This window comes from Artemia franciscana, chromosome 15 (assembly GCF_032884065.1).
Source record: "Artemia franciscana chromosome 15, ASM3288406v1, whole genome shotgun sequence".
NCBI classification, from domain to species: domain Eukaryota; kingdom Metazoa; phylum Arthropoda; class Branchiopoda; order Anostraca; family Artemiidae; genus Artemia; species Artemia franciscana.
In genome coordinates, this window is record NC_088877.1 from 30,054,040 (window position 1) to 30,074,794 (window position 20,755).

The following is a 20,755-nucleotide window of genomic DNA, read 5'->3' on the forward strand; positions in this document are numbered from 1 at the left end:
ATTTTTTTGGTCACTTAAAAAGGGCACTAGAACTTTTCATTTCCGTTAAAATGAGCCCTCTTGCGACATTCTAGGACCACTTGGTCGATACGATGACCCCTGGTAAAAAAACAACAAACAAACAAACTCGCACCCGTGATTTGTCTTCTGGCAAAAAATACAAAATTCCACATTTTTGTAGATAGGAGCTTGAAACTTCTACAATAGGGTTCTCTGATACGCTGAATCTGATGGTGTCATTTTCGGGGTGTTTCTTTTAGGGGGTGTTTCCCCTTATTTTCCTAAATAAGGCAAATTTTCTCAGGCTCGTAACTTTTGACGGGTAAGACTAATCTTGATGAAACTTATATATTTAAAATCAGCATTATAATGCGATTCTTTTGATGTAGCTATTGATATCAAAATTCAATTTTTTAGAGTTTTGGTTACTATTGAGCCGGGTCGCTCCTTACTACAGTTCGTTACCACGAACTGTTTGATTGTGTAAAAACCATACTCTTTTATTATTCCAGCAATCGAAGCATCGACCCGGTTCTTCTTCCCAAACCAAATTAAAACCACGACGATACCAGTCTCTTAAAAATAGACTGAAATCAGGTTTAGTGTTTTTTGCAATCATGCCAGGGAAAGTATTTTTCCCATTAATCACAAATATCATAGTGGGAATTGGAGCATAGGAAACCTCTAGTGTGAGATTCACAAACCTCCATAATACAGGGATTACAATCTCTAATTAGCACAGCGTATCCTCTATACAATTTAAATGGATTTAAAAATCTTTTTTATGTTGACTTGGGAAAATGAAACTCCTCTAGGAGGAGAAAGAGTGACGTCACAAAACTTGTTCAACTTATTTGATGTTGCCTTGCAAAATGACCGTCTAGGTAATGGTTAAAAACATTTCTACCATATTACTTTTTTTTTGTGTCAAGTAATATAACAATAACTTAAGTAAGGGCATCCGGGCCTTGATGTAATTTTTCATGCAATAGTGCAATGATGGAGAGTCATTTTTGATTATATTGTTAAGCATTCTTTGAGAAAATATTTTCCTTTGAAAAGGAATCTCTTAAAAATCATCATTTAAAGTTAACCATTTTTCCAAAGTGACTAGATTTCGTAATTTTTTGCTTCTCATTGATATCGCGTAAACATCTCATAATTTTTGGTTTAGTCGGCAACTCCTTTTAATTTCTACTGCAGCATTAGGAGCTCTAAGGTTTCAATCTCGTCATTGTTAGCGCTTTCAACATCCAATAGAGTAAAAGCATCCAATTTATAAGGTATCCTTTACGTAGAAACACTTATCTCTTTTTCAATATTGAAGTAACTCACGGAAGATTGCGTCATCTTCATCCCCAATTACGTAACCGTCAAAGTAATAATTCCCTATGACGTAACATACACCTGCGTCTCGATTAAGTTTAATAGCACCTTTGTCTTGAGGGGGTCGCCGTTCAACTTAAATCATGAAAGGAAGAAACGAGTTGTGCCTATAGGCCTCATGAAAACTAAGGAGGTATCACTACGTATTGGAATTTTCTCTAGTTTGGTACGATCACCAATTATTGACAAATATCTTTACCGCTATCTATTTTATCTTTATTTCAATCTACTTATTTATTTTAACCAGTCCTTACCCGAAAAAACATTATCTTCAATAATTGTTATTAGCAGAACAATATACTGTCGTCAATATCTCAAAGTCAAAAGTTTTTCAATACAGTGCTAAAATCTTGAAGATAAGTTTCCAGAACTGTTTCAAGTAAACTCATTCTCATCATTAAACTAAGAAAAAGAGCAAAAAAAAATGTATACAGCAAATTTTTTTTATTTAACATCAACGAGGCCTTGTTTCATTAACGTTCGCCTAAAAAGCGCTGCATCTGGGTCCAAAACTTTAAACCATGGATTTGACGTTATTTTTTATTTAGCAGCGTAACCTGAAGACAGAAAAAGAAACTCATATAGCTAATAGAAGTATTAATTCGGATGTGTCAAATATGCTAACTTCATTAAAAAAAAACCTAAGTATTAGATAATATTATGGCAAAATTGTTTTGGATCTGTTTGTCCAAATACCTGCAATTACAAAACATGTCTCTAAAAATGCTTGTTCTTAGTTTCTATATTTTACAGATAGCTTCTTACAATAATACCAATTCGTTCGGAGTCTAGTTTCTACCTAGAAATCCTTGGAAGAGCATTTCTTCGTTGCCTTTTCTTATCTCCAAGTGTTTCTGGCAGCATTATCTAAAGAGACAAGCACCGAATTAGGAAGATCTAGTGAAATTTTAAGACGACCGGTGACAATGTGGGTTTCTGGAATTTTGTTTTCTGTGTTTGTTTTTTCAGGTAAGCCTCTGTTTTAAAGCTTGGAGTGTATTTTCACCGTAAGCGTAAAATGTCTCTATATTCTGTTTTGACCTGTGTTTGTGTTCGTTTTGTTTTCAAGTTTGACCCTGAAGCTCAATTTGTCTCGTCTGGGCTTATCTTTGTTATTTTATCTCAGTTAATCTATATTTTATCGTTATTAAATCTTATCTTGTGACCTTTGGTCATAGCTGAATTTTCTTCTGGTCTAACGGAGATAAAACACAGCATTTCTCCCAAATATGGCCAACAAATAACTTTTTACATTAAACATGTTTTGCTATATTAACAAAAATTATAAATTTTTTTTTGTTTTACAAATAGCTTATCTTTTTATATATGCGGCCAACTTCTATGATTTCGTCCTTATAGCCATCGTTTAAATCCTACACTTTTGTTCATGTGAAAATTGTCGTTATATCAAAATATGTTAATCACTAAATTCTATTCTTTGAAAGGTAATCAAACAGTTCGTGGTAACGAACTGTAGTAAGGAGCGACCCGGCTGAATAGTAACCGAAACTCAAAAAATGGAATTTTGATAACAATAGTCTACATAAAAAAATCGCATTTTGATGCTGATTTTTTATAACTAAAAACCAACTCCATCCACTGTTTCTGCAGAACTTTTTCTTACAAAGTTTCCCTAAATATCATATCTTCTGTACTTTTCAAAATTTCTTTGTCTTTACCTTCCGGTAAATTCACCTTTTACGACAACTTTATAAATGCATATTATTTTTTCTTTTTGTAATATTCCGTTTAAAGTATTTTCTTTATTAAGCGTGTGTCAGAATAAATATGAAACGAGAAAAAACATAGTTAGCTAAATGGAGTCACTCCGTTATTTGCTATAAACTATGTCTTAGTGACAAGAAAGTGCCAGTCACTAAATGGAAAGTGAAGCTGGCTTAGAAGACTGGCTTATGAAAATATGGGAGAATAACGACTAAAGAGCAAGGGTACTTTTTAATTAAGCAAAACGCACCCAAGAAGTGAAGTTAGGTTAATACTTTCGAAATCTGACCTTCATATAACCTTTACTTTATATAATAATATAATTTGAGCTATATATTTACACATTAAAGGGGGGTTAGGTTAGGGGGTGCTGTTCAAATACTTAATCCGCAACCCACTTGCAAATTAGCAGGCTGTTTGAATAGTGACAAAGCTTTCTGTGTCGTGATGAATTTTTCTCGACAAACTAGTGTTTTAGTACAAACGATCGTAGTAAAAAAAAATTACTAGGTAAAATACCAGCCATTTCCTGAAGTAATTGATTACAAAACACAAAATATGTTTAAAGTCATAAGTGTAATTATTTAAATCTAGTGCAAAAAACTACTAGACAGGAAGACTTTACAGATCCAGCCGATTCTTGTCCTCTCGCGAATAATACAACTTTCTGGAAGCTTTCCGTTAGCAGCGAATATCAATAGAAAGCTCAGCCTGCTCTTCTTTCCTGCTTGTGAATAACGCCTTCAATATATATATGTGATATAATATGTCTGTGATTAATGTATTATTGAGGCGGAATTATTAATCAAGAATTATATAGAGTAAAACAAATTTCAGCAGGAATTTATAAGACATTTAGTGCAGGGATTATCTGAACTATTTAATGTCAATGATTACGAGTTTACATCGGTGGCAACCCTGACCAATGGTCTGGAAGTATCTCAGCTGGTGTCGAACCCCTCGGGATTGGTATGCTAGGTTTCCATATTTATGTCAGATTAACAGTTTTTTTTTATGGCACTTGGTATTAACCTAGTGACATATAGTGATCGCAAATTCTCTCGGTCTGTCGGTCTGTCCTGGTTTTGCTACTTTAGGCACTTCCAGGTAAGCTAGGACGATGAAATTTGGCAGGCGTATCAGGGATCGGACCAGATTGAATTATAAATAGTCTTTCTCGATCTGAACATATGGGGGGGAGGAAGTGGGTCGGTTAATTTGTAAAAAATAGAAAAAAATGAAGTATTTTTAACTTACGAACGGGTGATGGGATCTTAATGAAATTTGATGTTTCTAGGATATCGTGTCCCAGAGCTCTTATTTTAAATCTCGACCAGATCCGGTGACACTGGGGGGAGTTGGAGGGGGTAACCTAAAATCTTAGAAAAAGCTTAGAGTGGAGGGTTCGGGATGAAACTTGGTGGAAAAAATAAGCAGAAATCCTAAATACGTGATTGACATAACCAGACCGGATCTGCTCTGTTTAGGGAAGATTGGGGGGGGGAGGAGAGTTAGTTCTGACAAATTAAAAAATGAGGTATTTTTAACTTATAAAGGAGTGATCAGATCTTAATGAAATTTGAATTTTGGATATCGTGTCTTATAGCTCTTATTTTAAATCCTGACTGGATCCAGTGACATTAGAGGGAATTCAGGGGGGATCCTAAAATCTTGGAAAACGCTTAGAGTAGAGGGATCGGGATGAAACTTGTTGGGAAAAATAAACACAAGTCCTAGATACGTGATTGGCATATCCAGAACGCATCCACTCTCTTTGGGGGATTTAGGGGGGGGGAAGTCCAATTATGAAAAATTAGAAAAAATGAGGTGTTTTTAACTTACGAAGAGTGATGGTATCGTAATGAAGTTTCATATTTAGAAAAATCTCGGAAAACGCTTAGAGTGGAGGGATCGGGATAAAACTTGATGGGAAAAAATCCTTTAAAAATCCTTTAACTTATGAAAGTGTGATCGTATCTTAATAAAATTTCATATTTAAAAGGACCCCGAAACTTAGATCTCTTATTTGAAATCCCGACCGGATTCAGTGTCATAAGGGGGGGGGGTGACTGGAAATCTTCGAAAACGTTTGAAGCAGAGAGATCAGGTTGAAACTTGGTGGAAAGAATAAGCACAAGTCCAAAATAGGTAACTGACATAACCAGATCTGCTCTCTTTGGTGGATTTAGGGGGAGGGGGAGTAATTCGGAAAAATTAGAAAAAATGAGGTATTTGTAACTTACGAACGGGTGATCAGATCTTAATGAAATTTGATATCTAGAAGGATCTTGTGATTTAAAACTCATTTTAAATCCTGACCAGAACCGGTGACATTGAAGGAAGTTGGAGGGGGAAACCAGAATTCTTGGAAAACTTGAAAATCGAGATATCTTACGAATGGGTGATCGGATCTTAATGAAACTCGATGTATAGAAAAATATTATGTCTCAGACGCTCCATTTTCAATTTGAATCAGATCCGGGGACATAGAGGGTTGGAGGGGGGAAACAGAAATCTTGAAAACCGGAAATCTTGGAAAACGCTTAGAGTGGAGAGATCGGGATGAAACTTGATGGATAGAATAAGTACAAGTTATAGATACGAGATTGAAATAATTGATATGGATCCGTTCTCTTTGGGGGAGCTGGGGGTTGTTAATTTAGAAAAATTAGAAAAATTTAGGTATTTTTAACTTAAGAACGGGCGACCGGATCTTAATGAAATTAGATATTTAGAAGGAAACCATTTCTTAGATTTCTTATTTCAAATCACGACCAGATTTGTTGACATTGGGGGGGGGTGTTTAGGAGGAAACTGGAACTCTTGGAAAACGCTTATTTAGTCGTAGATACGTGATTGACGTAACCGGACTGGATCCACTCTCTTTGGGGGAGTTAGGTGGTGGAGTTCAGTGCTTTGGCAAGTTTAGTGCATCTGGACGTGCTAGGACGATGAAAATTGGTAGGAATGTCAGGGAGCTGCACAAATTGACTTGATAAAGTCGTTTTCCCTGATTCGACAATCTGGGGGGGGGCTGAAGGGAGAGGAAAAATTAGAAAAATTGAGGTATTTTTTATTTAGAGTGGGTGATCGGATCTTAATGAATTTTTGATATTTAGAAGAACCAACCTATTTTTTTAAATCCCGACCGGCATTAAGCCTCTGAATTTCCTTTTAAAGCAATCTATTGATTCTTAGAATTTTGCCAGAACTCATACCATATGAGCTCTTGGCTCTTCTGACCTCGTCACAAGTGCTCTTAGCTCTTATTAAGGAAATAAACAGGGTAGAACAAGGGTAGGTCGCTGCAGAGGCAAGTTTGCGTCTGTAGGGACCTTCTAGTTTTTGACAAGAGGATATGTCAAAACATAATCAATTACACAACGAGGTCTTAGCCTAAGACTCTCAAGATTGAGAAGCCAAAGACTAATGTCGGATGTAAATGGTTATCCTAAAGTCACCCAAGATGTTTGCGGACCTTCGCGCCCCAACTTCTGATCTATCTTTTTATTTACTCCAAAATTTATCAGGGAAGGAGGGGTGCCCTCCAATCTTAACGTATCTGGTCCAAAAGATCCATGATGAAGTTTAAAAACTCAAGTTCAGAAAATACCTCATTAAGAACATTTGGATGATAAAAATGTACAACTTTCTCCAATTACGTGACCATTGTGTTTATGGAAACAGACATTTCACGCATCAATTGGATTCGATGAGCCAATTAGTAAAAAAATTGACCTAACATTAAAGTAAAAAGATGAAATTTTCGTTCGGGTGATGTGGAACAGGAAAATTTCAATATGAGACTTGAAACATGCTTCTTCTAAGAATTTACTTGGTGATTCTTATTGTTCGTACTTTGCCTCATGTTGAACATTCTGAATCCCTCATACTGAACTTATCTGCTCATGATTCACAGGCACAGTATTTTCAGTACCATAACCGAAGAAAATTAGAAGAAATGCTTTTATTTACTGAAAATTTTAAATCCATATAGCACCAATAGAGAATTTTCGTGGATTTGGAGTTCTTTCATATTTAAATTAGGATACAATCAGTTAGGATTGGATAATTTTACTTATGGTCAAACGTATAATAGGCTTTTAAACCTTTTTGGCGCAGTGACTACTGTTTTTTATGTTTTCAGCAATATTTGTTGACAGAAGCCCTGTTTAGGAGTTTCGTTTTAACATAACATTACACGAGTAAAAACAAAAATTCCCTATAAATTTGAAAATGAGAGCCGTTGAACATTTCAAAACTTGAAATGATGCTTACTAACACTGTCATGGTAGATATTTGAATCTATATTAAGATACAATGTATTACATTTTGAAATAAAATGAAAGAAAAAATGAAAAAGGCTCTGGATAATTATAGTTTCGCTAGATAAAAAAAAACCTTGCGTCATTTCTGAAACAATCTTTTCTTTGGTAGGCTTAAATGGATGTCTTAGTATCAGAGTGGATTAGGTCTAGAAAAAAAAAATTCAAGTGCAGGAACATTCCATGATCAGCCTCAGCAAAAGAGCCTCTTTATTAACTAAATTACTAATCAAGATCCATCTTTTTTTACCAGTCTGTTGATTACTGTTAATAAAAAACTATATATAACCTAAAACTTTAAATTTCAAAATATCTTTCAATACTAATTTGTAAACTAACATTCTTTATTTATAAAAGTTACAATTACAAAGTAGATCACTATGATCTTCCAAGATCCAATCTAATTTCGGAATTTAACAGCACTCACACATGGTCTTGTGTCTGAGTTAATTACGCAGTTGGTTTGTCTTAAGAAACAAGACCCGAACGGTTTCAAATTAAACCGAATTGCGAAACTTTAGCATGAGTCACATGCTTTGGATCGATACTTTTTTTTTACTGACTGCTCCTTATTCTAGTAAACATACTATCCGACAACAGATCTTACCAAGAACACCCACAAAATTGTTTTAATTGGATGGGGGGGGGGGGGAGGGGTATAAATTTTGCTAGAAAGAAGGACTGAAGCTTGAAAAAAGCCTTTAATACCAGAAAACTGCGGTGTTTTTTTCTCGCTTCTCGCTTATTTTATTTAGAATTGATCGGAATGTAAAAAAATAAAAAGTATACTTTTTCACAAAATGTAGCCTACTTGGGAAAGATGTACTTGATAAATTGACAGCAAATTATCAATATTAGGGTTCAATTTGGTTAGGAATAACCGCAGATCTCCCCATTCTGTGATATTCAATCTACTCCTTTTTACCGTTAAAAGGTTTGTTAATTCCGTTATTTTGTTCTTTATGTAAATTAAGGATTCTATAATAAGGATTATCATAAGGATTCTATTGATATGTGAATAAAGTTTGAAAAGCTAAATAGGTATAAAAAAAAGCAAGAGGAACAAAATAGGGTTCTTACATGATTTTGCTCACTCAATCACTAGCAGTTTTACCCAGTTTACTGCCAATTCATGGCATCGAGTGTCTTTTGCTACTGCAATCATGAAAGTTGTCCTTTCTAAAGCTCGATAAATATGTATATTCTCGCTCATTTTGTGCTGATTTTCCACGCACGTTTTTTATATTAAAATTTGGCTCCTGCTAAGTTCTTCCAGAAGAATAGCTGGACTAAAGGTCCTTGAACACCACCTGGGTGGCATTGGAATCGATGATGAGGTTAAAAATAACCAGAAATAACCACTTAAAGTTCAATAAAGAGGTCGAAAATTATGTTATGCTGCCCTTTTTTCAGTATGTTGATCTGTTTGTGTTTAAATTACTTGTTTTCGTAAGGCAGTTGAAACCACCATGCTTTCACTTTTTAAATTTTTAATTCTTTGGAAACAAATCGTGTTTTTGGTATAGGTTCTATGTTTTGCAATCAATTTTAGTGCATTTGTGGTTTAAGGGGATTCAATATCATACAGAATCAGCCTATCTTGTCCATTATAAATTTGTTTTTAGTTTGTATGGCCAAACTATTTAGAAATTGATTGAGCTGTCTTACCATAACTTGTAGAGCATGGATGACCGATCCGAATAAACGGCAGAAAACTAAAAGCCGACATCTGCTTTCCCTGAAATCTTAGAAAAACCATTTTACTTCCATTGCTTTATGCCGGAGAGAGATACTTAGTTTTAGAGAAACTTGTATCATTATGAAGAGTAAATTCATGTTTTATTTTATCAAATGGAGCAAAACTTTCATTTTCAAATTTAAGACAAAGGTTGTTTCTAAAAATGTTCTAGTATACCTGCTGGAAAATGCCAAAAATCACCTCAAAAGAAATTTCATTAGATCAGTTTGACAGCTCTTCGAATTTTCTGTAATACAACCCACTTTGATTGAAAATTTTGCCGACACAATTCTATTGTCTTTCCAAACAAATGTCATAATAAATTCACAAATTATCAATAGGTTTAAATAATAAGTAGTCCCTTGGGATAATCCACTAATGGACCCTTTGCCTTTGAGACAGTCAGCCGACGTTGAGACTCTGAAAATTATGTTTAAGGCATCGAATCCTCCTAAAAGAGAAATAGGTATATCTACAAGAAAAGCTTCAGAAAGGAGTGTCTTTGAGTTGTCAATTTAAACGTGGCTCTTATTCCTCATGACAGTAAAAAATAAGAAGAAAAAAGACCAAACGTTTGAAAAGGAAAACGAATCGTAGACAAAACCAAAATTTTTATTTTATCCTTTCTTTATTTTCAAAAAAGTTCTTTTTCTACTTCCAGTCTCTTTCTTTCTTTCGTTATTGCTATTAACTTTGTTATTATAAAGCAGAGCATGGCAAAAGCCTTCTTTTTCTTTACAAAATTAATTCTGTGCACTTGCTTCACTCAGATAAAGTCAATGCTTTTCGTTGTTGAAGTTGATGTTTTTTATTTATTTGTTATTTTTTTATAACAAAGACTATATGATCAGCTTAAAGGCAATTCTGGTGGTTCAGTAGGTTGTCATAAAATTTGTATTTTTGTAATTTTTGTAAGTAACTAGCTTAGGTGATGGTTGCTTTTTCTAGGTCTGAAAGTGGTCCATTTGTATTCCATTTAACGTGACCGATAAGTCGAGAAAAATAGTCATGTGACTGAATGCGGAAATTCTATTTCTAAACGTTATTTATCTGGATGAAAAAAAAGAAAAGTCTTCTGTAACTTCATTATTTCTTTTCCTCTGGCACCTTGGGTCATGGTTGTATTTTTTTTGTTTTTTTTTACTGAAGACATGCTTGAGTTCCTTTTGCAAATTATTATGATCGTTATGTCACCATACGAGGTGCAAGTACATAGGCCTATACTATGCACCTAATTCATTTGGGAAAAAGCAACCTATCCTTAAATGATCCTTTTTTCATTAATATGAAATGTAAATAAATCAAATGGTGTGTGGAATACACATTCAGACAAATTAAGAAAAGAAGAAGCTATGTAATTGATTCATGCTTCACCAGAGCTACCATTGAAAATTTACCAATATTCCAGGATTAGCTTTCTAAACTATAACTTAAAAAAGTCAAAATACATAAGAAGGAAAAATATTTATAAAGCACCGTCCTGTGGTGGCGCAGTGGATTTGACCTTAGCTTGGTAATACGAGACCCAGGGATCGAATCACGCTGCAGGAATGCACTGCAGGGCCGACGCAGGGACCATAGTAGTCAAGAAGCGTCGTTAATTCTTAAATAATAAAATAATAATAATAATTTATAAAGCACCTACTTTTTTAGAGTCTTGTTAATATATACTTGTCCCAATATCCCAAACTTGAGGAACAAAATCCCAAGCTTGGAAACTATCTGAAGCAATGGCAGTCTTTTGCTACTCATAGATATTATGAATGTGAGTTTAATTACTTGTCATAAATGAGGCATCCGAAACTGTCGGACTCATTTTTGGCTGACAAAATTTCACTGTAAGAAAAAATGGCTATGTTTTCTCTTTCAAAATAAAGTGTGCATTAGATAAATTTACTTTAGTTTTAAAATTATTGCTTATGCTTAACACTTCGAAAATACAAGCGATAGGCTTAACTTATTATTTTCATCAGCACCGTCTCATTGTTCCTGAAAAAAACATTAATAACTTTAGAGAAATAAGATAAAGGATTGCCTTGAAAAGCTCGCTGATCGATAGACATGACTGCTAACTTACAATTTTTGTCAAAGAAATATTAAAATAAACATTGGTTTCATAGTAATAACTATGTACCCTTGAAACTGTGATTTGAAAATTTGCAAAAAGGTAGTTAAGATGTCTAACCAGTATCCAGAATCAGCACAAAATCTATATATTTTTCGGACATTAATATACAAAAAGAATATTTGATAGCTTATGTTTTCGAAGACAAAACCAAAATAGCCTTCTTATCTACCAAAACTTACAGAATTGGAACATGATCTATTTTTTAATCTGATACAAGGAAAAAAAAGCAAATAAAGGACCAACATTTTCCATAAGGAAAAAGCTTTTCCAAATTCGATGCTTCACAGATTAGAACCAACTTTAATTTTGTTAAAAAAAAGAGAAAGAGTTTATAAATGGAGACGGCTTGCATTGAATGCTTTGAATTGAATGTCTCAAAAGATAAAAGAAAAAAGAAATGAAATAAAAATTAGATCAAATAAAAAAGAAATTTGGCAGAACTTAGTCTGCTCTGTTTTAAGTCTAAATATCTAATTAAGGTATTTTTCGTTGTTAAAATCAAATTTGGCTCCTTGTGTTCTTTTTCTAACTGTAGGTCCCAAATAAAATAAAACTAAAAGATAATGGAAGTCATTTGGTTAATTAGACAAGTTTTTCTGGTACTGCCCTCAAGTTATGGATTTTCATCCAGAATGCTTTTGTTTTTCGTGACAGAATTAATGGAAAAAGACCTAATTTTTCAAATATTCTGGGTTTAATAATTTAAAAAAAAAAGAGAATCAATCTAGAAACAAAACTAGCTTTCAGGCCTGCTTTTGTCATTTCAACCTTTCCTGTCGCTTAATAACTTTCTAATAACGTGATAACTATAATTCTGAAGCTTGGTCACTGCCCACAGGAGGTACGAGGAGCTACGAATTGGGAGGAGTCTACAAGTATGCTTACGATGCTTCAGTTCTTGTAAATGGAGTCGAATCTCTTCAGGACAGCTTACAACCAGGTAATTTGTGATTTTTCGTTTTATTCATGTCAGAACTTCTTCAAAAAAAGGAATCGTTGATTCTTCTGCACAGCTGGATCATCTGGCGGTTGTGTTGCGTTTTTTCGAGAAGAACGGTCGGTGTGGAGATTCTTCTTGTTGTCGCTGGGAACGTAAATTGACAATTAATCTAGAATTAAACGAAGAAAAGTTTAACCTTGGTCAAGGGATTTAAAGAGTAGGACTTGAACTTAAAATTTGCGGAAACGCCCAAAAGCAAAGAACAATGTTTCGCTCATGAAAATTTGTTTGTATATAGTAATTCGTTGGTGGTGACAACGATCTCACCCTGTCAATTTGAATAAAAAAATGGGAAATAGTAATTATGTATTCCAATTGAGCATATACAAATTTTCTGGAAACAGACTTTAGGCTTAAATTTTTTGCGGTAAAGCTGAAATCTGTCAATCGGTACCTGAGTCGTGCCACTTTCAACCTGAAATGAGGCATCAGCTTTCTAATTGCAGTATCCTTAGTATTTAAAGGTATTTGAAAACGGGGATGCCCATTGCTGATTTTGATGCTCATTAAAATTAACAAAGCACTGTAGATTACATGAAAATACCTCTATAAATGCAGGGTATAAAGCACCCTCAAATCTACTCTGAATGAAATTGATCAGATTGAAAATTTTACGAGTGAGTGCACTTCTCCTATTGTCCCTGTAGTATGTGTTGCTATTCTAAAGTTGAAAAGAAAGTTTTCCCGAGGTATTGACAATCTTTATGCGCTCCAGCTTGTCCACGAAAACTTAAGTTTAACGTGCCATTTGGAAACTGTATTCTCGCCATCTGGGTGTAGTTTGTATCGATTCGTTGCTTCGTCTCCTCTACTATTTAACTCGATGAAATTGCTCGTAATTGATGAAAATTCAGTGCTTTTCTTCTTATAACCATTATGGAATTAAAAAAAGGTCTCAATCGTGTATATGTTCCACGGAATCCTTGCAAATAATTGGAATTGGACTGAAACTGAAAAAGGGCTCACGTCCCGCATGATATGAGCTCTGGTCTCTAGCACAAGATCAGCTGAACCAGAGGTCTACTGTTGCTGCTTTCTGCGTCTCCAGGTGTGGGAAGCCCTATGTCTAAGTAATTAAGTTTATAAGAGTGATAAAAAAAATGATTCACAGTTTTTTTTTTGAAGAACGAGTAATTTTGCTGGGAATTCTAAAATGAGCTCACAATCGAATGATTGCCCATAGATATGGGATAGGTGACCCAAGTCTTGTTGCGTCGGTACTGTTGGTAGTCGTTGTGGGAGGAGATATCTTGGCTACTAGGGTTGTTTTGTTGTTTTTTTTTCTTTGTTCTCCTCAGTATAACATTTTTATGTTTCTCGTGAGCGATAAAAACAACTATCTCTATTATTATTATTATAAGATTAAAATAGTTTGAAATAAAATTATAATAAATAGTTTACTATTAATTGTTGACATTAATTCAAATTGTTATATCTCTCAAGAATAACTCTTAATCGGGCCGCACCCATGAAAAGGGATAAAAATTTAATACGTGGAAATGATAGCTCTTGTAAAATGTTGTTTTTATAGTTATTTACTGCAAGTTCTGAAAACCAACATGCAAGTTTTCTCAGAGTCTAAAATGGTGAGATTTAAAGAGTGTTGTATCTTCTAGGGGGGAGGGAGGGCTGCCTCCTTTATTATTAATTTAGGCATCTTCTCTTTTTGTGCAACAATTTGAGGACAATTTTGAACCCCATTAAAAGAACCATTGGCTTTGCCCCAGTCTACGTATTTTATGCTAGGGCTACTTATTATATCTTTCAAGTATAATCCTTGCCTGGGATCTGCACTTTTTCTCACTCCTGAGTCGATCGCCGTCTCCAGATGGTCCAGACAAACCGAGCGAAGCTGGTTAAACTTATAAAAGAACAAACAAGGTTACGCTTTTGACATATTTCAGCTCTGAAGCCCATTTAAAATTTCTCTTCTGCACAGCACTTTCTTTCTTGCTCGTTTCTCTCTTCAACTCTGATATGACACGTCCGAAGGATTTTTTGAGAGGTAACAATTCAGGGGGATGGGGGAATCTGGAAAAATAGAATATTAAAATAATTTGGGAAATTAAGGGAAAAGAGCCACCAAAATAACATTTTATAGGTGATTAGACCTGAAAATCCCTCCTGCATAACTACTTTTCTTAATCTAAGGTCTCTGTCATTGAAAGTTTCAGCAGTCAACATTTGAAGCAGGACACATAGAGCAATTTGATATGGGAACAGATCGTGATGGTCAAGATGATAATTGGGGGGCCTCAAAAAGAGATTTTTGGATCATGGATCATTTGGATCAAATTTTAATAGTGAAATTCACACACATGAAAATTTAAAAGTTATGTCAGCTTGCTAGTTTTTTGACCTGCTACATTTTGCTTTGATGATGAAATAAACATGAAGACAAAAGGCAAATAGAGCCTTGGTGAAGCAATAGGAAGTTTTGCAGCAACTTTGACCCATGGATAAAAGTTAGCCAGAAAAATCTAGGAGCCCCCTTTTCTTGTTCTCCACTGAGGTCAAATCGATCACGGACTCGGAAAAGCACAACTAGGCTATTTACTGTTGCTTGCAACTAAGTTTGGTCGAAATCTGACACTTTTTGGTAAATATTCTGGTGGCTATTGTTTAGATACTGTTCATGCTCTAGAAAATTTCCTGACAACAAACATTTAGGGGCCCTTTCCTTCCTTAATTACTGGATCATATTCGGGCCCCAATAAGCCGTAATATGGAAATTAGGTCTTAGATTTCACGAACTATCTTAAAAATCTGGCAACCTTCTATGGTAGAAGTCCCAATTAGAATAATTTACCCTACCCTCTATTAAACAGGTAGGATCGGCTCAAGATCCCAACCTCTCCCTTTTCTTCTATGTTTGTTTACTCCTGGGGACTAAAATAATGGAGGATCCCCCTCCCCCCAAAAAAAGGATAATTAAGACCATGGAAACGAAGTACCAGGATCATTAGCACAATCTTACTTTCTGCAAAGTTTGCCTGAGATCTGATAACCCGTTCTGGTGCATTTCCTGAACACAAGGATCTAAGGGACTTCCTGAATTTGCAGAGATTGGACACTGTCCAGCTATCAAAAAACGAAACTAAAAATTAACTAAATAGTGATTGTTCTAATTGTTCTTCTTGTATTTGGTGATTGAAGAAATTAACTCTTACTTTCTACGAAGTTTGTGGACTTGCTGATGGCAGGAATTCAGGGACCATCTTTTCCTGTTTCCTGCACACGTCTGACTGAATGTGACTCCCAAAAGCCACAATTGTGACACCTGGTTACTCCCCACAGAGTTTGGTTGAAATTTGATGACACCCCTTAAAGACCTCTTGATAAAGAGAAATTGGGATCTCCTTTCCTCCTCTTCAATTGAGTTTGAACTTTCTATTAATTAAGTCTATTTGGTCCCTTTTTAATATTTAATACGAAACTGAGTGTTTCACTTGTTTCTGAGTGTTCATATATATATCCCTCATCCTCTCTAGATCTTGAGGCCCCGAAGAACTTCACACAAACGTGTTTGTCCTGGCACTTCAGGCGCCAGGGTGACTTATAAGAGTGGGAACTGGTGCTAGTGTTGACAAAAGAAAAACATGAGGGCCATCTGGCGTTTGGCGTGTGCATAATAAGAGAAATAAGTTTAATTGCTGTAATAGGTAAAATAAGTTTGTAAAATAAGTGTCTGTTCACCGTTTCTGACCGAAAAACAATTACATAGCTTGAAAATATGCCAAGTGACGCCAAAAGCTAGATGGTGTTGATGGGTGTTTTATCGATCCTAATGCTAGTTTCCATTCTTATCAGATACATCATCTTACGTTCCCTCCGGTCCATTGGGGTATCGACAAAGCCTTTCCACTCTTCCCAAAGCGGTGCCACAGGGAGTCGCCCTCAGATCTCGACCAATAGTTCGCCACAAGGTGTTCCTGAAGTGCCAGGACAAACACGTTTGTGTTCTTAATTGTTTGTTTTATTGTCGAAATTGTGCATATTTCAATAACCCTATTTCAATTCCGTAAAACGGAGATTTGGGCTTCTTAGTACCAACTTAAGTAGCTTTTTTTATCTCTAGGAAAGCCTGTTGGTTTTCGTGTTGAATCGGAGCTCAAAGTGTCCAACGTTTGGGAGCTTGGGAGGGAAGTCCTACTCGAAATACTGGTAAGTAGCTGTCTTCTTTAAAAGTCTTTTCACTATATTTCATTTTGGATGTCTCAAAAATTGCTCTACTGACACATGACATTCAGACACGTGTAGATTTGACTAGATCTGGGTCAGTCAGCCAGGGTCACACAGACACTTCAGCGAGATACAGTGAGATAAGCGAATTTAATGCTTATAGCGTCTATATAGAAGCATGAAATAGGCAAGATTTATTCAATGCAGAAGTTCCTTCAACATTTAATCTTGTTTAATGGTTATGCAAGGGTAGTAAAGCTAAGAAATCGTGGCTTTGAACTTTTCAATATACAAGTTAATTTACAAAGACTTTCTTTTTAAAGTCAACTGGACATAGGTCATTGGATATTAAGGCTTATAAAAATCATTGAAAGATAAAATGACTTTCTTGTAAATTGTTAATTGTGAAAAAATTGTCAAAAAAAAATTAAAGAAAAGTAAAGACCGATATTAAAAAGGGCAGTGGTGGATGAAAGTCTCCTTTCTTTTGAGGGATGAGTGTTGTCTGCTTGAGCCATTCTAAAGCTGGTGGGTGGGGCTCTTGGGACGGGAAAAAAAGGGTGGACATCTTGACACTGACAGGGAAGGCTCGTCTCTAAAGGGTAAATTAAAAGAGATAGGCAAGCTATATCTCAAAATACCGCACCTGAGGGGGTGTCAATAGCCCAGTGGCTATTATTGCTATGTTTCTTATTTTTTTCGGTGTCAAGGTAATGGGTTTTTGTGGCTTTATCTTCGATTTTGTGAGTCTGCCCCTAACAGTCACAAACTCAGTAGCCAGGCAGAGCTTTTAATGAGGGAATATCTATGATTTTTTAGAATTTGATCCTTTGCAGCCATAATTCCTGGTAAAAATTCCTTTTATGGCCCTGGCTAAAGCGAGGGGCAGCATATCCACCTTTTCTAATGGAGACTATCCGTGATGGGCATTTTGCACGGTTTAGGTCCCATTCGCCAGGAGTCGGGCGAGTCTTATCATCCCCAGGGATAACATTATTTTAGCTTTCAATCTTTCTTAGCGACATCTCGGAATTGTATACTGACTTTCTACTGGTTACTTCAAAAAATGCCCCGGAACTCCAGTTTGACATTGGTGCCGTAATCGAAAAATGAAGGCTACAGTGGCTTGGCTGTACTCTGAAAGCACTTTTGTCCATAAATCCACTAAGTGGTAACCTTATTATTATGGTTACATAATAATATGATAATATTATTATTAACCATAATCCATATTAACTGATAATATTAACTGAATAATATTAACCATAAATCCACATAAAAATTTTCTTTTTTTCAACTTCGATTTCAAAAGAAAAAATTTCTACCTTACCTTCAATCCAAACCCCCAAATCATCTCTAATTACTTACTTTGAATTCTACTTTATTATAAATCACAATCCACCATGGTTCAAACATGTTCGGTTCCTTACTCCAAAATCATAATCTAGAAAAAAATAAGCCGAGAGATACATGTTTCATAAATCCCTACAACATCAAATTTAGAGGAAGATTCCTCAATTAATTGAGGCAAATTAAAATGTCCAGTAGTTAGATGGCAATTTCAAGAACAATGGCAAAGCGTTATATATAAGCTCTCTAGGAGAGGTTTAGAATTTGCTACAGGCAAATCATTGCGACCAAGTTGGGTCTGAAATGGTCTTCAAGGGACTATTCATAAATATTGCTAAAGATTGAATATTATTGAACATAACTAAGGAAAATAAAATTGGCTTTCAACATATCAAAGACTGGAAAACAAAACAAAAATAAACAAAAGAAAAAATACAAAAATAAACTGAATAGGCCTGTAGAACAAAAAAGGAAACGAAACAGAGAAAAAAAACCATAACTGATAAACAATAACCGACTGAAATATGCAGAGGGTGTCCGTAAGTGACCTTATTCGTACGGAATTTACGTTACTTCACTCTCGCTTGAAAATGCGGACGCGTGACCAGTCCTATCGTTCTTAGCACCAAATTGATCTTTATCACCTTCTAGTATGGATTTCCTCGCTTTAGTAAGGTATTCACAAACGAAGATACCAGATTTCGCAAGTTTCGATTTTGCTTTGTAAACAGTGTAAGCTATGTCTTTGTTCCCGAGCCACCGTTCTCGGTGTGGTGTTTAAGAGTCTGAACCGATTCGCTGCTAACAGGTGCGTAGATGACACACTACTGACTCCCATTTGTTTTATAAACATTGAGTACTGTCGAACACAGACAAGTCTCAGAATTTGGCTTTACACCAAAAAACACTAACGAATCAAGAAACTTCTCCTGTTCCAAATCATCAATTTCGTGCTTAACACTCAATTCTAACCTCCAGAAACGGTTCTGATATTCTGACACAGTTCCGTGTCAACGGCATTTTTTTTTTTTTTTTTTTTTTTTTGCGCTCGTTGGTTCAATTACTTTTCTTTCACCTTTTTTTTCAATAACTTTAACAATTCAGCGCGAACCTAATCCACCTCAGCTTGTGTGGAAACAAGTTGACTGTGGAGAGCTGAGACATCTCTCGAAACAGTAGCTGTTTTACTTGATACTTTTCCTTCTCTTTTCCTATATAGACTATTTACCAGTCAAAAGTTGGCTACTGAATTTTGGCCCCTTTGAACGCTTTAAAATCTTGTATTGACTAAACATTCAGTTTATTGCGTTGAAAACTTGCAAACTTAAAAATCATCTTAATGGAATGATTCTATCTGATATTGATGCTGTGTCTATGCCATAAAATTTTCTTTTAATATTTTTGTACAATTTACCCGTTTCTCTGGCTTTGATGACTTTGTTCCATAATGGCATAAATTTGCCCTTTTTATTTTTTTTTCCGTCTTTCTTGTGTCCGTTCCGAAATCTTTGGCTCAAAATCCGCCAGTGAATTTGATCAGCGACGTTTTCTTTTTGTTGACTAACCAATAACGACAATTTGTATATACGCAGCAACAAATTTGATGTTTAAGTTGCTATTAACAATTCTTGTTGGATTGTTGAAACCCGCCTCAAATGGTTTACTCTAAGATGTAAAAAAAAAGTCAATTGTTATTTCCAGTTTTTATTTCCAGGGTACGAATTTTCAAGTTTTTACATCAACTGGGAAAGATCAATCGTATAATTTCATCAAAATTCGTAGCAATCTTGAAAAGGCCAAGCTAAGAACTTTCCTGCATTTAAACGATGGTATTGCTGTTGGTGCCTATATGGATAAGAGCTTACAACCAGTATCAGCTAATGTAGCTCGTGGTGTCATGAGCTTGTTCCAATACGCTGCCTTTTCAGAGAAGCGAGAGGAGGTTGACGTCTCCGGACGGTGTATTGCTGCGTATGTCCGCCAAAATACTGGAAATCACGTGACAAAACAAAAGTCAAACTGTAAAACCATGAGAGCCAACAGTGGTTACGAAAGATCTCAGAAAGTAAGTTTTTTTTTAGATATTGAAGAAACATTGGCTTCAATATCTTTCATGTATATTGTTGTAACTTTTAATAAAGGAAGTAATCCTTTTGCTCTTTCAATTATTCTTTTACCTATTTTATTTGACAAATTTTCGGTGTTCTTTTTTCCTTTAAGATTTGGTTCTTCGTTTTCTCTTTTTCCCACTGTATTTATTGCTATTATTTGGCAAACCTTGTCAATTCTTCTCTAATATGGGCGAAAATTGTTAAAAATAGAGAACGTTTCAAAGTTACGATTTAAATTATTTGACTGAATTTTTACCATATTATTACCATCTTTACTATTTTTACCATATTTATTGTACTGCTAGTGGTGTTAACTTACATTCAGGCAGAAAAATTTCCATTACACTTTCAGATGCTAAAAAAATTGACAAATAATGAAATTCAGGCAAGAAATTAGGTGCGAGCAATTCTAATCCAATTAATGGATGTTTAAACCTAACAATTCATTGGTTAAAAACCTTTCCAATTTCCTGAAGAGATATCTCTTGAGCTAAGTCCCCTTTAAAAAAGAAATGTTATTAAAAATAGCAGAAATTTTAGCAATAATAATTGAGTATCGAAGCAAAGTGTTATTTTTTTAGTTCACAAATTATGAAAATAATCATTAAAAGAGAGTAATTGGGCTAGAGACTATTGGTCAAAACAAATTTCATCTTCCAGGAAATAGTATTAAAAATAGGAAATAGGAAAATAGTAGTAAGTCCTGTCCATTAAAAAAAAAAAAAAAACTTGTATGATAAAGAAGGGTTGAAATTTATATATATTGGTGACTATATCTGCACCTTTGGGAAAAAACTGTTTTTAGAAAGC

At 35.0% G+C, this 20,755-nt stretch overlaps 1 protein-coding gene across 3 annotated transcripts in view; it reads left to right on the top strand.

Annotated features, from left to right (window-relative positions):
- The window catches only part of LOC136036322 (microsomal triglyceride transfer protein large subunit-like), a 50,975-nt gene that overhangs the window by 13,520 nt on the left and 16,700 nt on the right, over positions 1–20,755 (top strand). For 2 of the 3 annotated variants that reach the window (XM_065718475.1, XM_065718476.1), the window contains exons 2-5: positions 2,140–2,355; positions 12,123–12,242; positions 16,381–16,466; positions 19,549–19,899. In XM_065718475.1, coding sequence (XP_065574547.1) covers positions 2,313–2,355; positions 12,123–12,242; positions 16,381–16,466; positions 19,549–19,899 — 600 coding nt within the window. In that variant the 5' untranslated portion in view covers positions 2,140–2,312. The remainder of the gene's footprint in view (positions 1–2,139; positions 2,356–12,122; positions 12,243–16,380; positions 16,467–19,548; positions 19,900–20,755) is intronic. The other variant, XM_065718477.1, reaches the window with a different exon arrangement.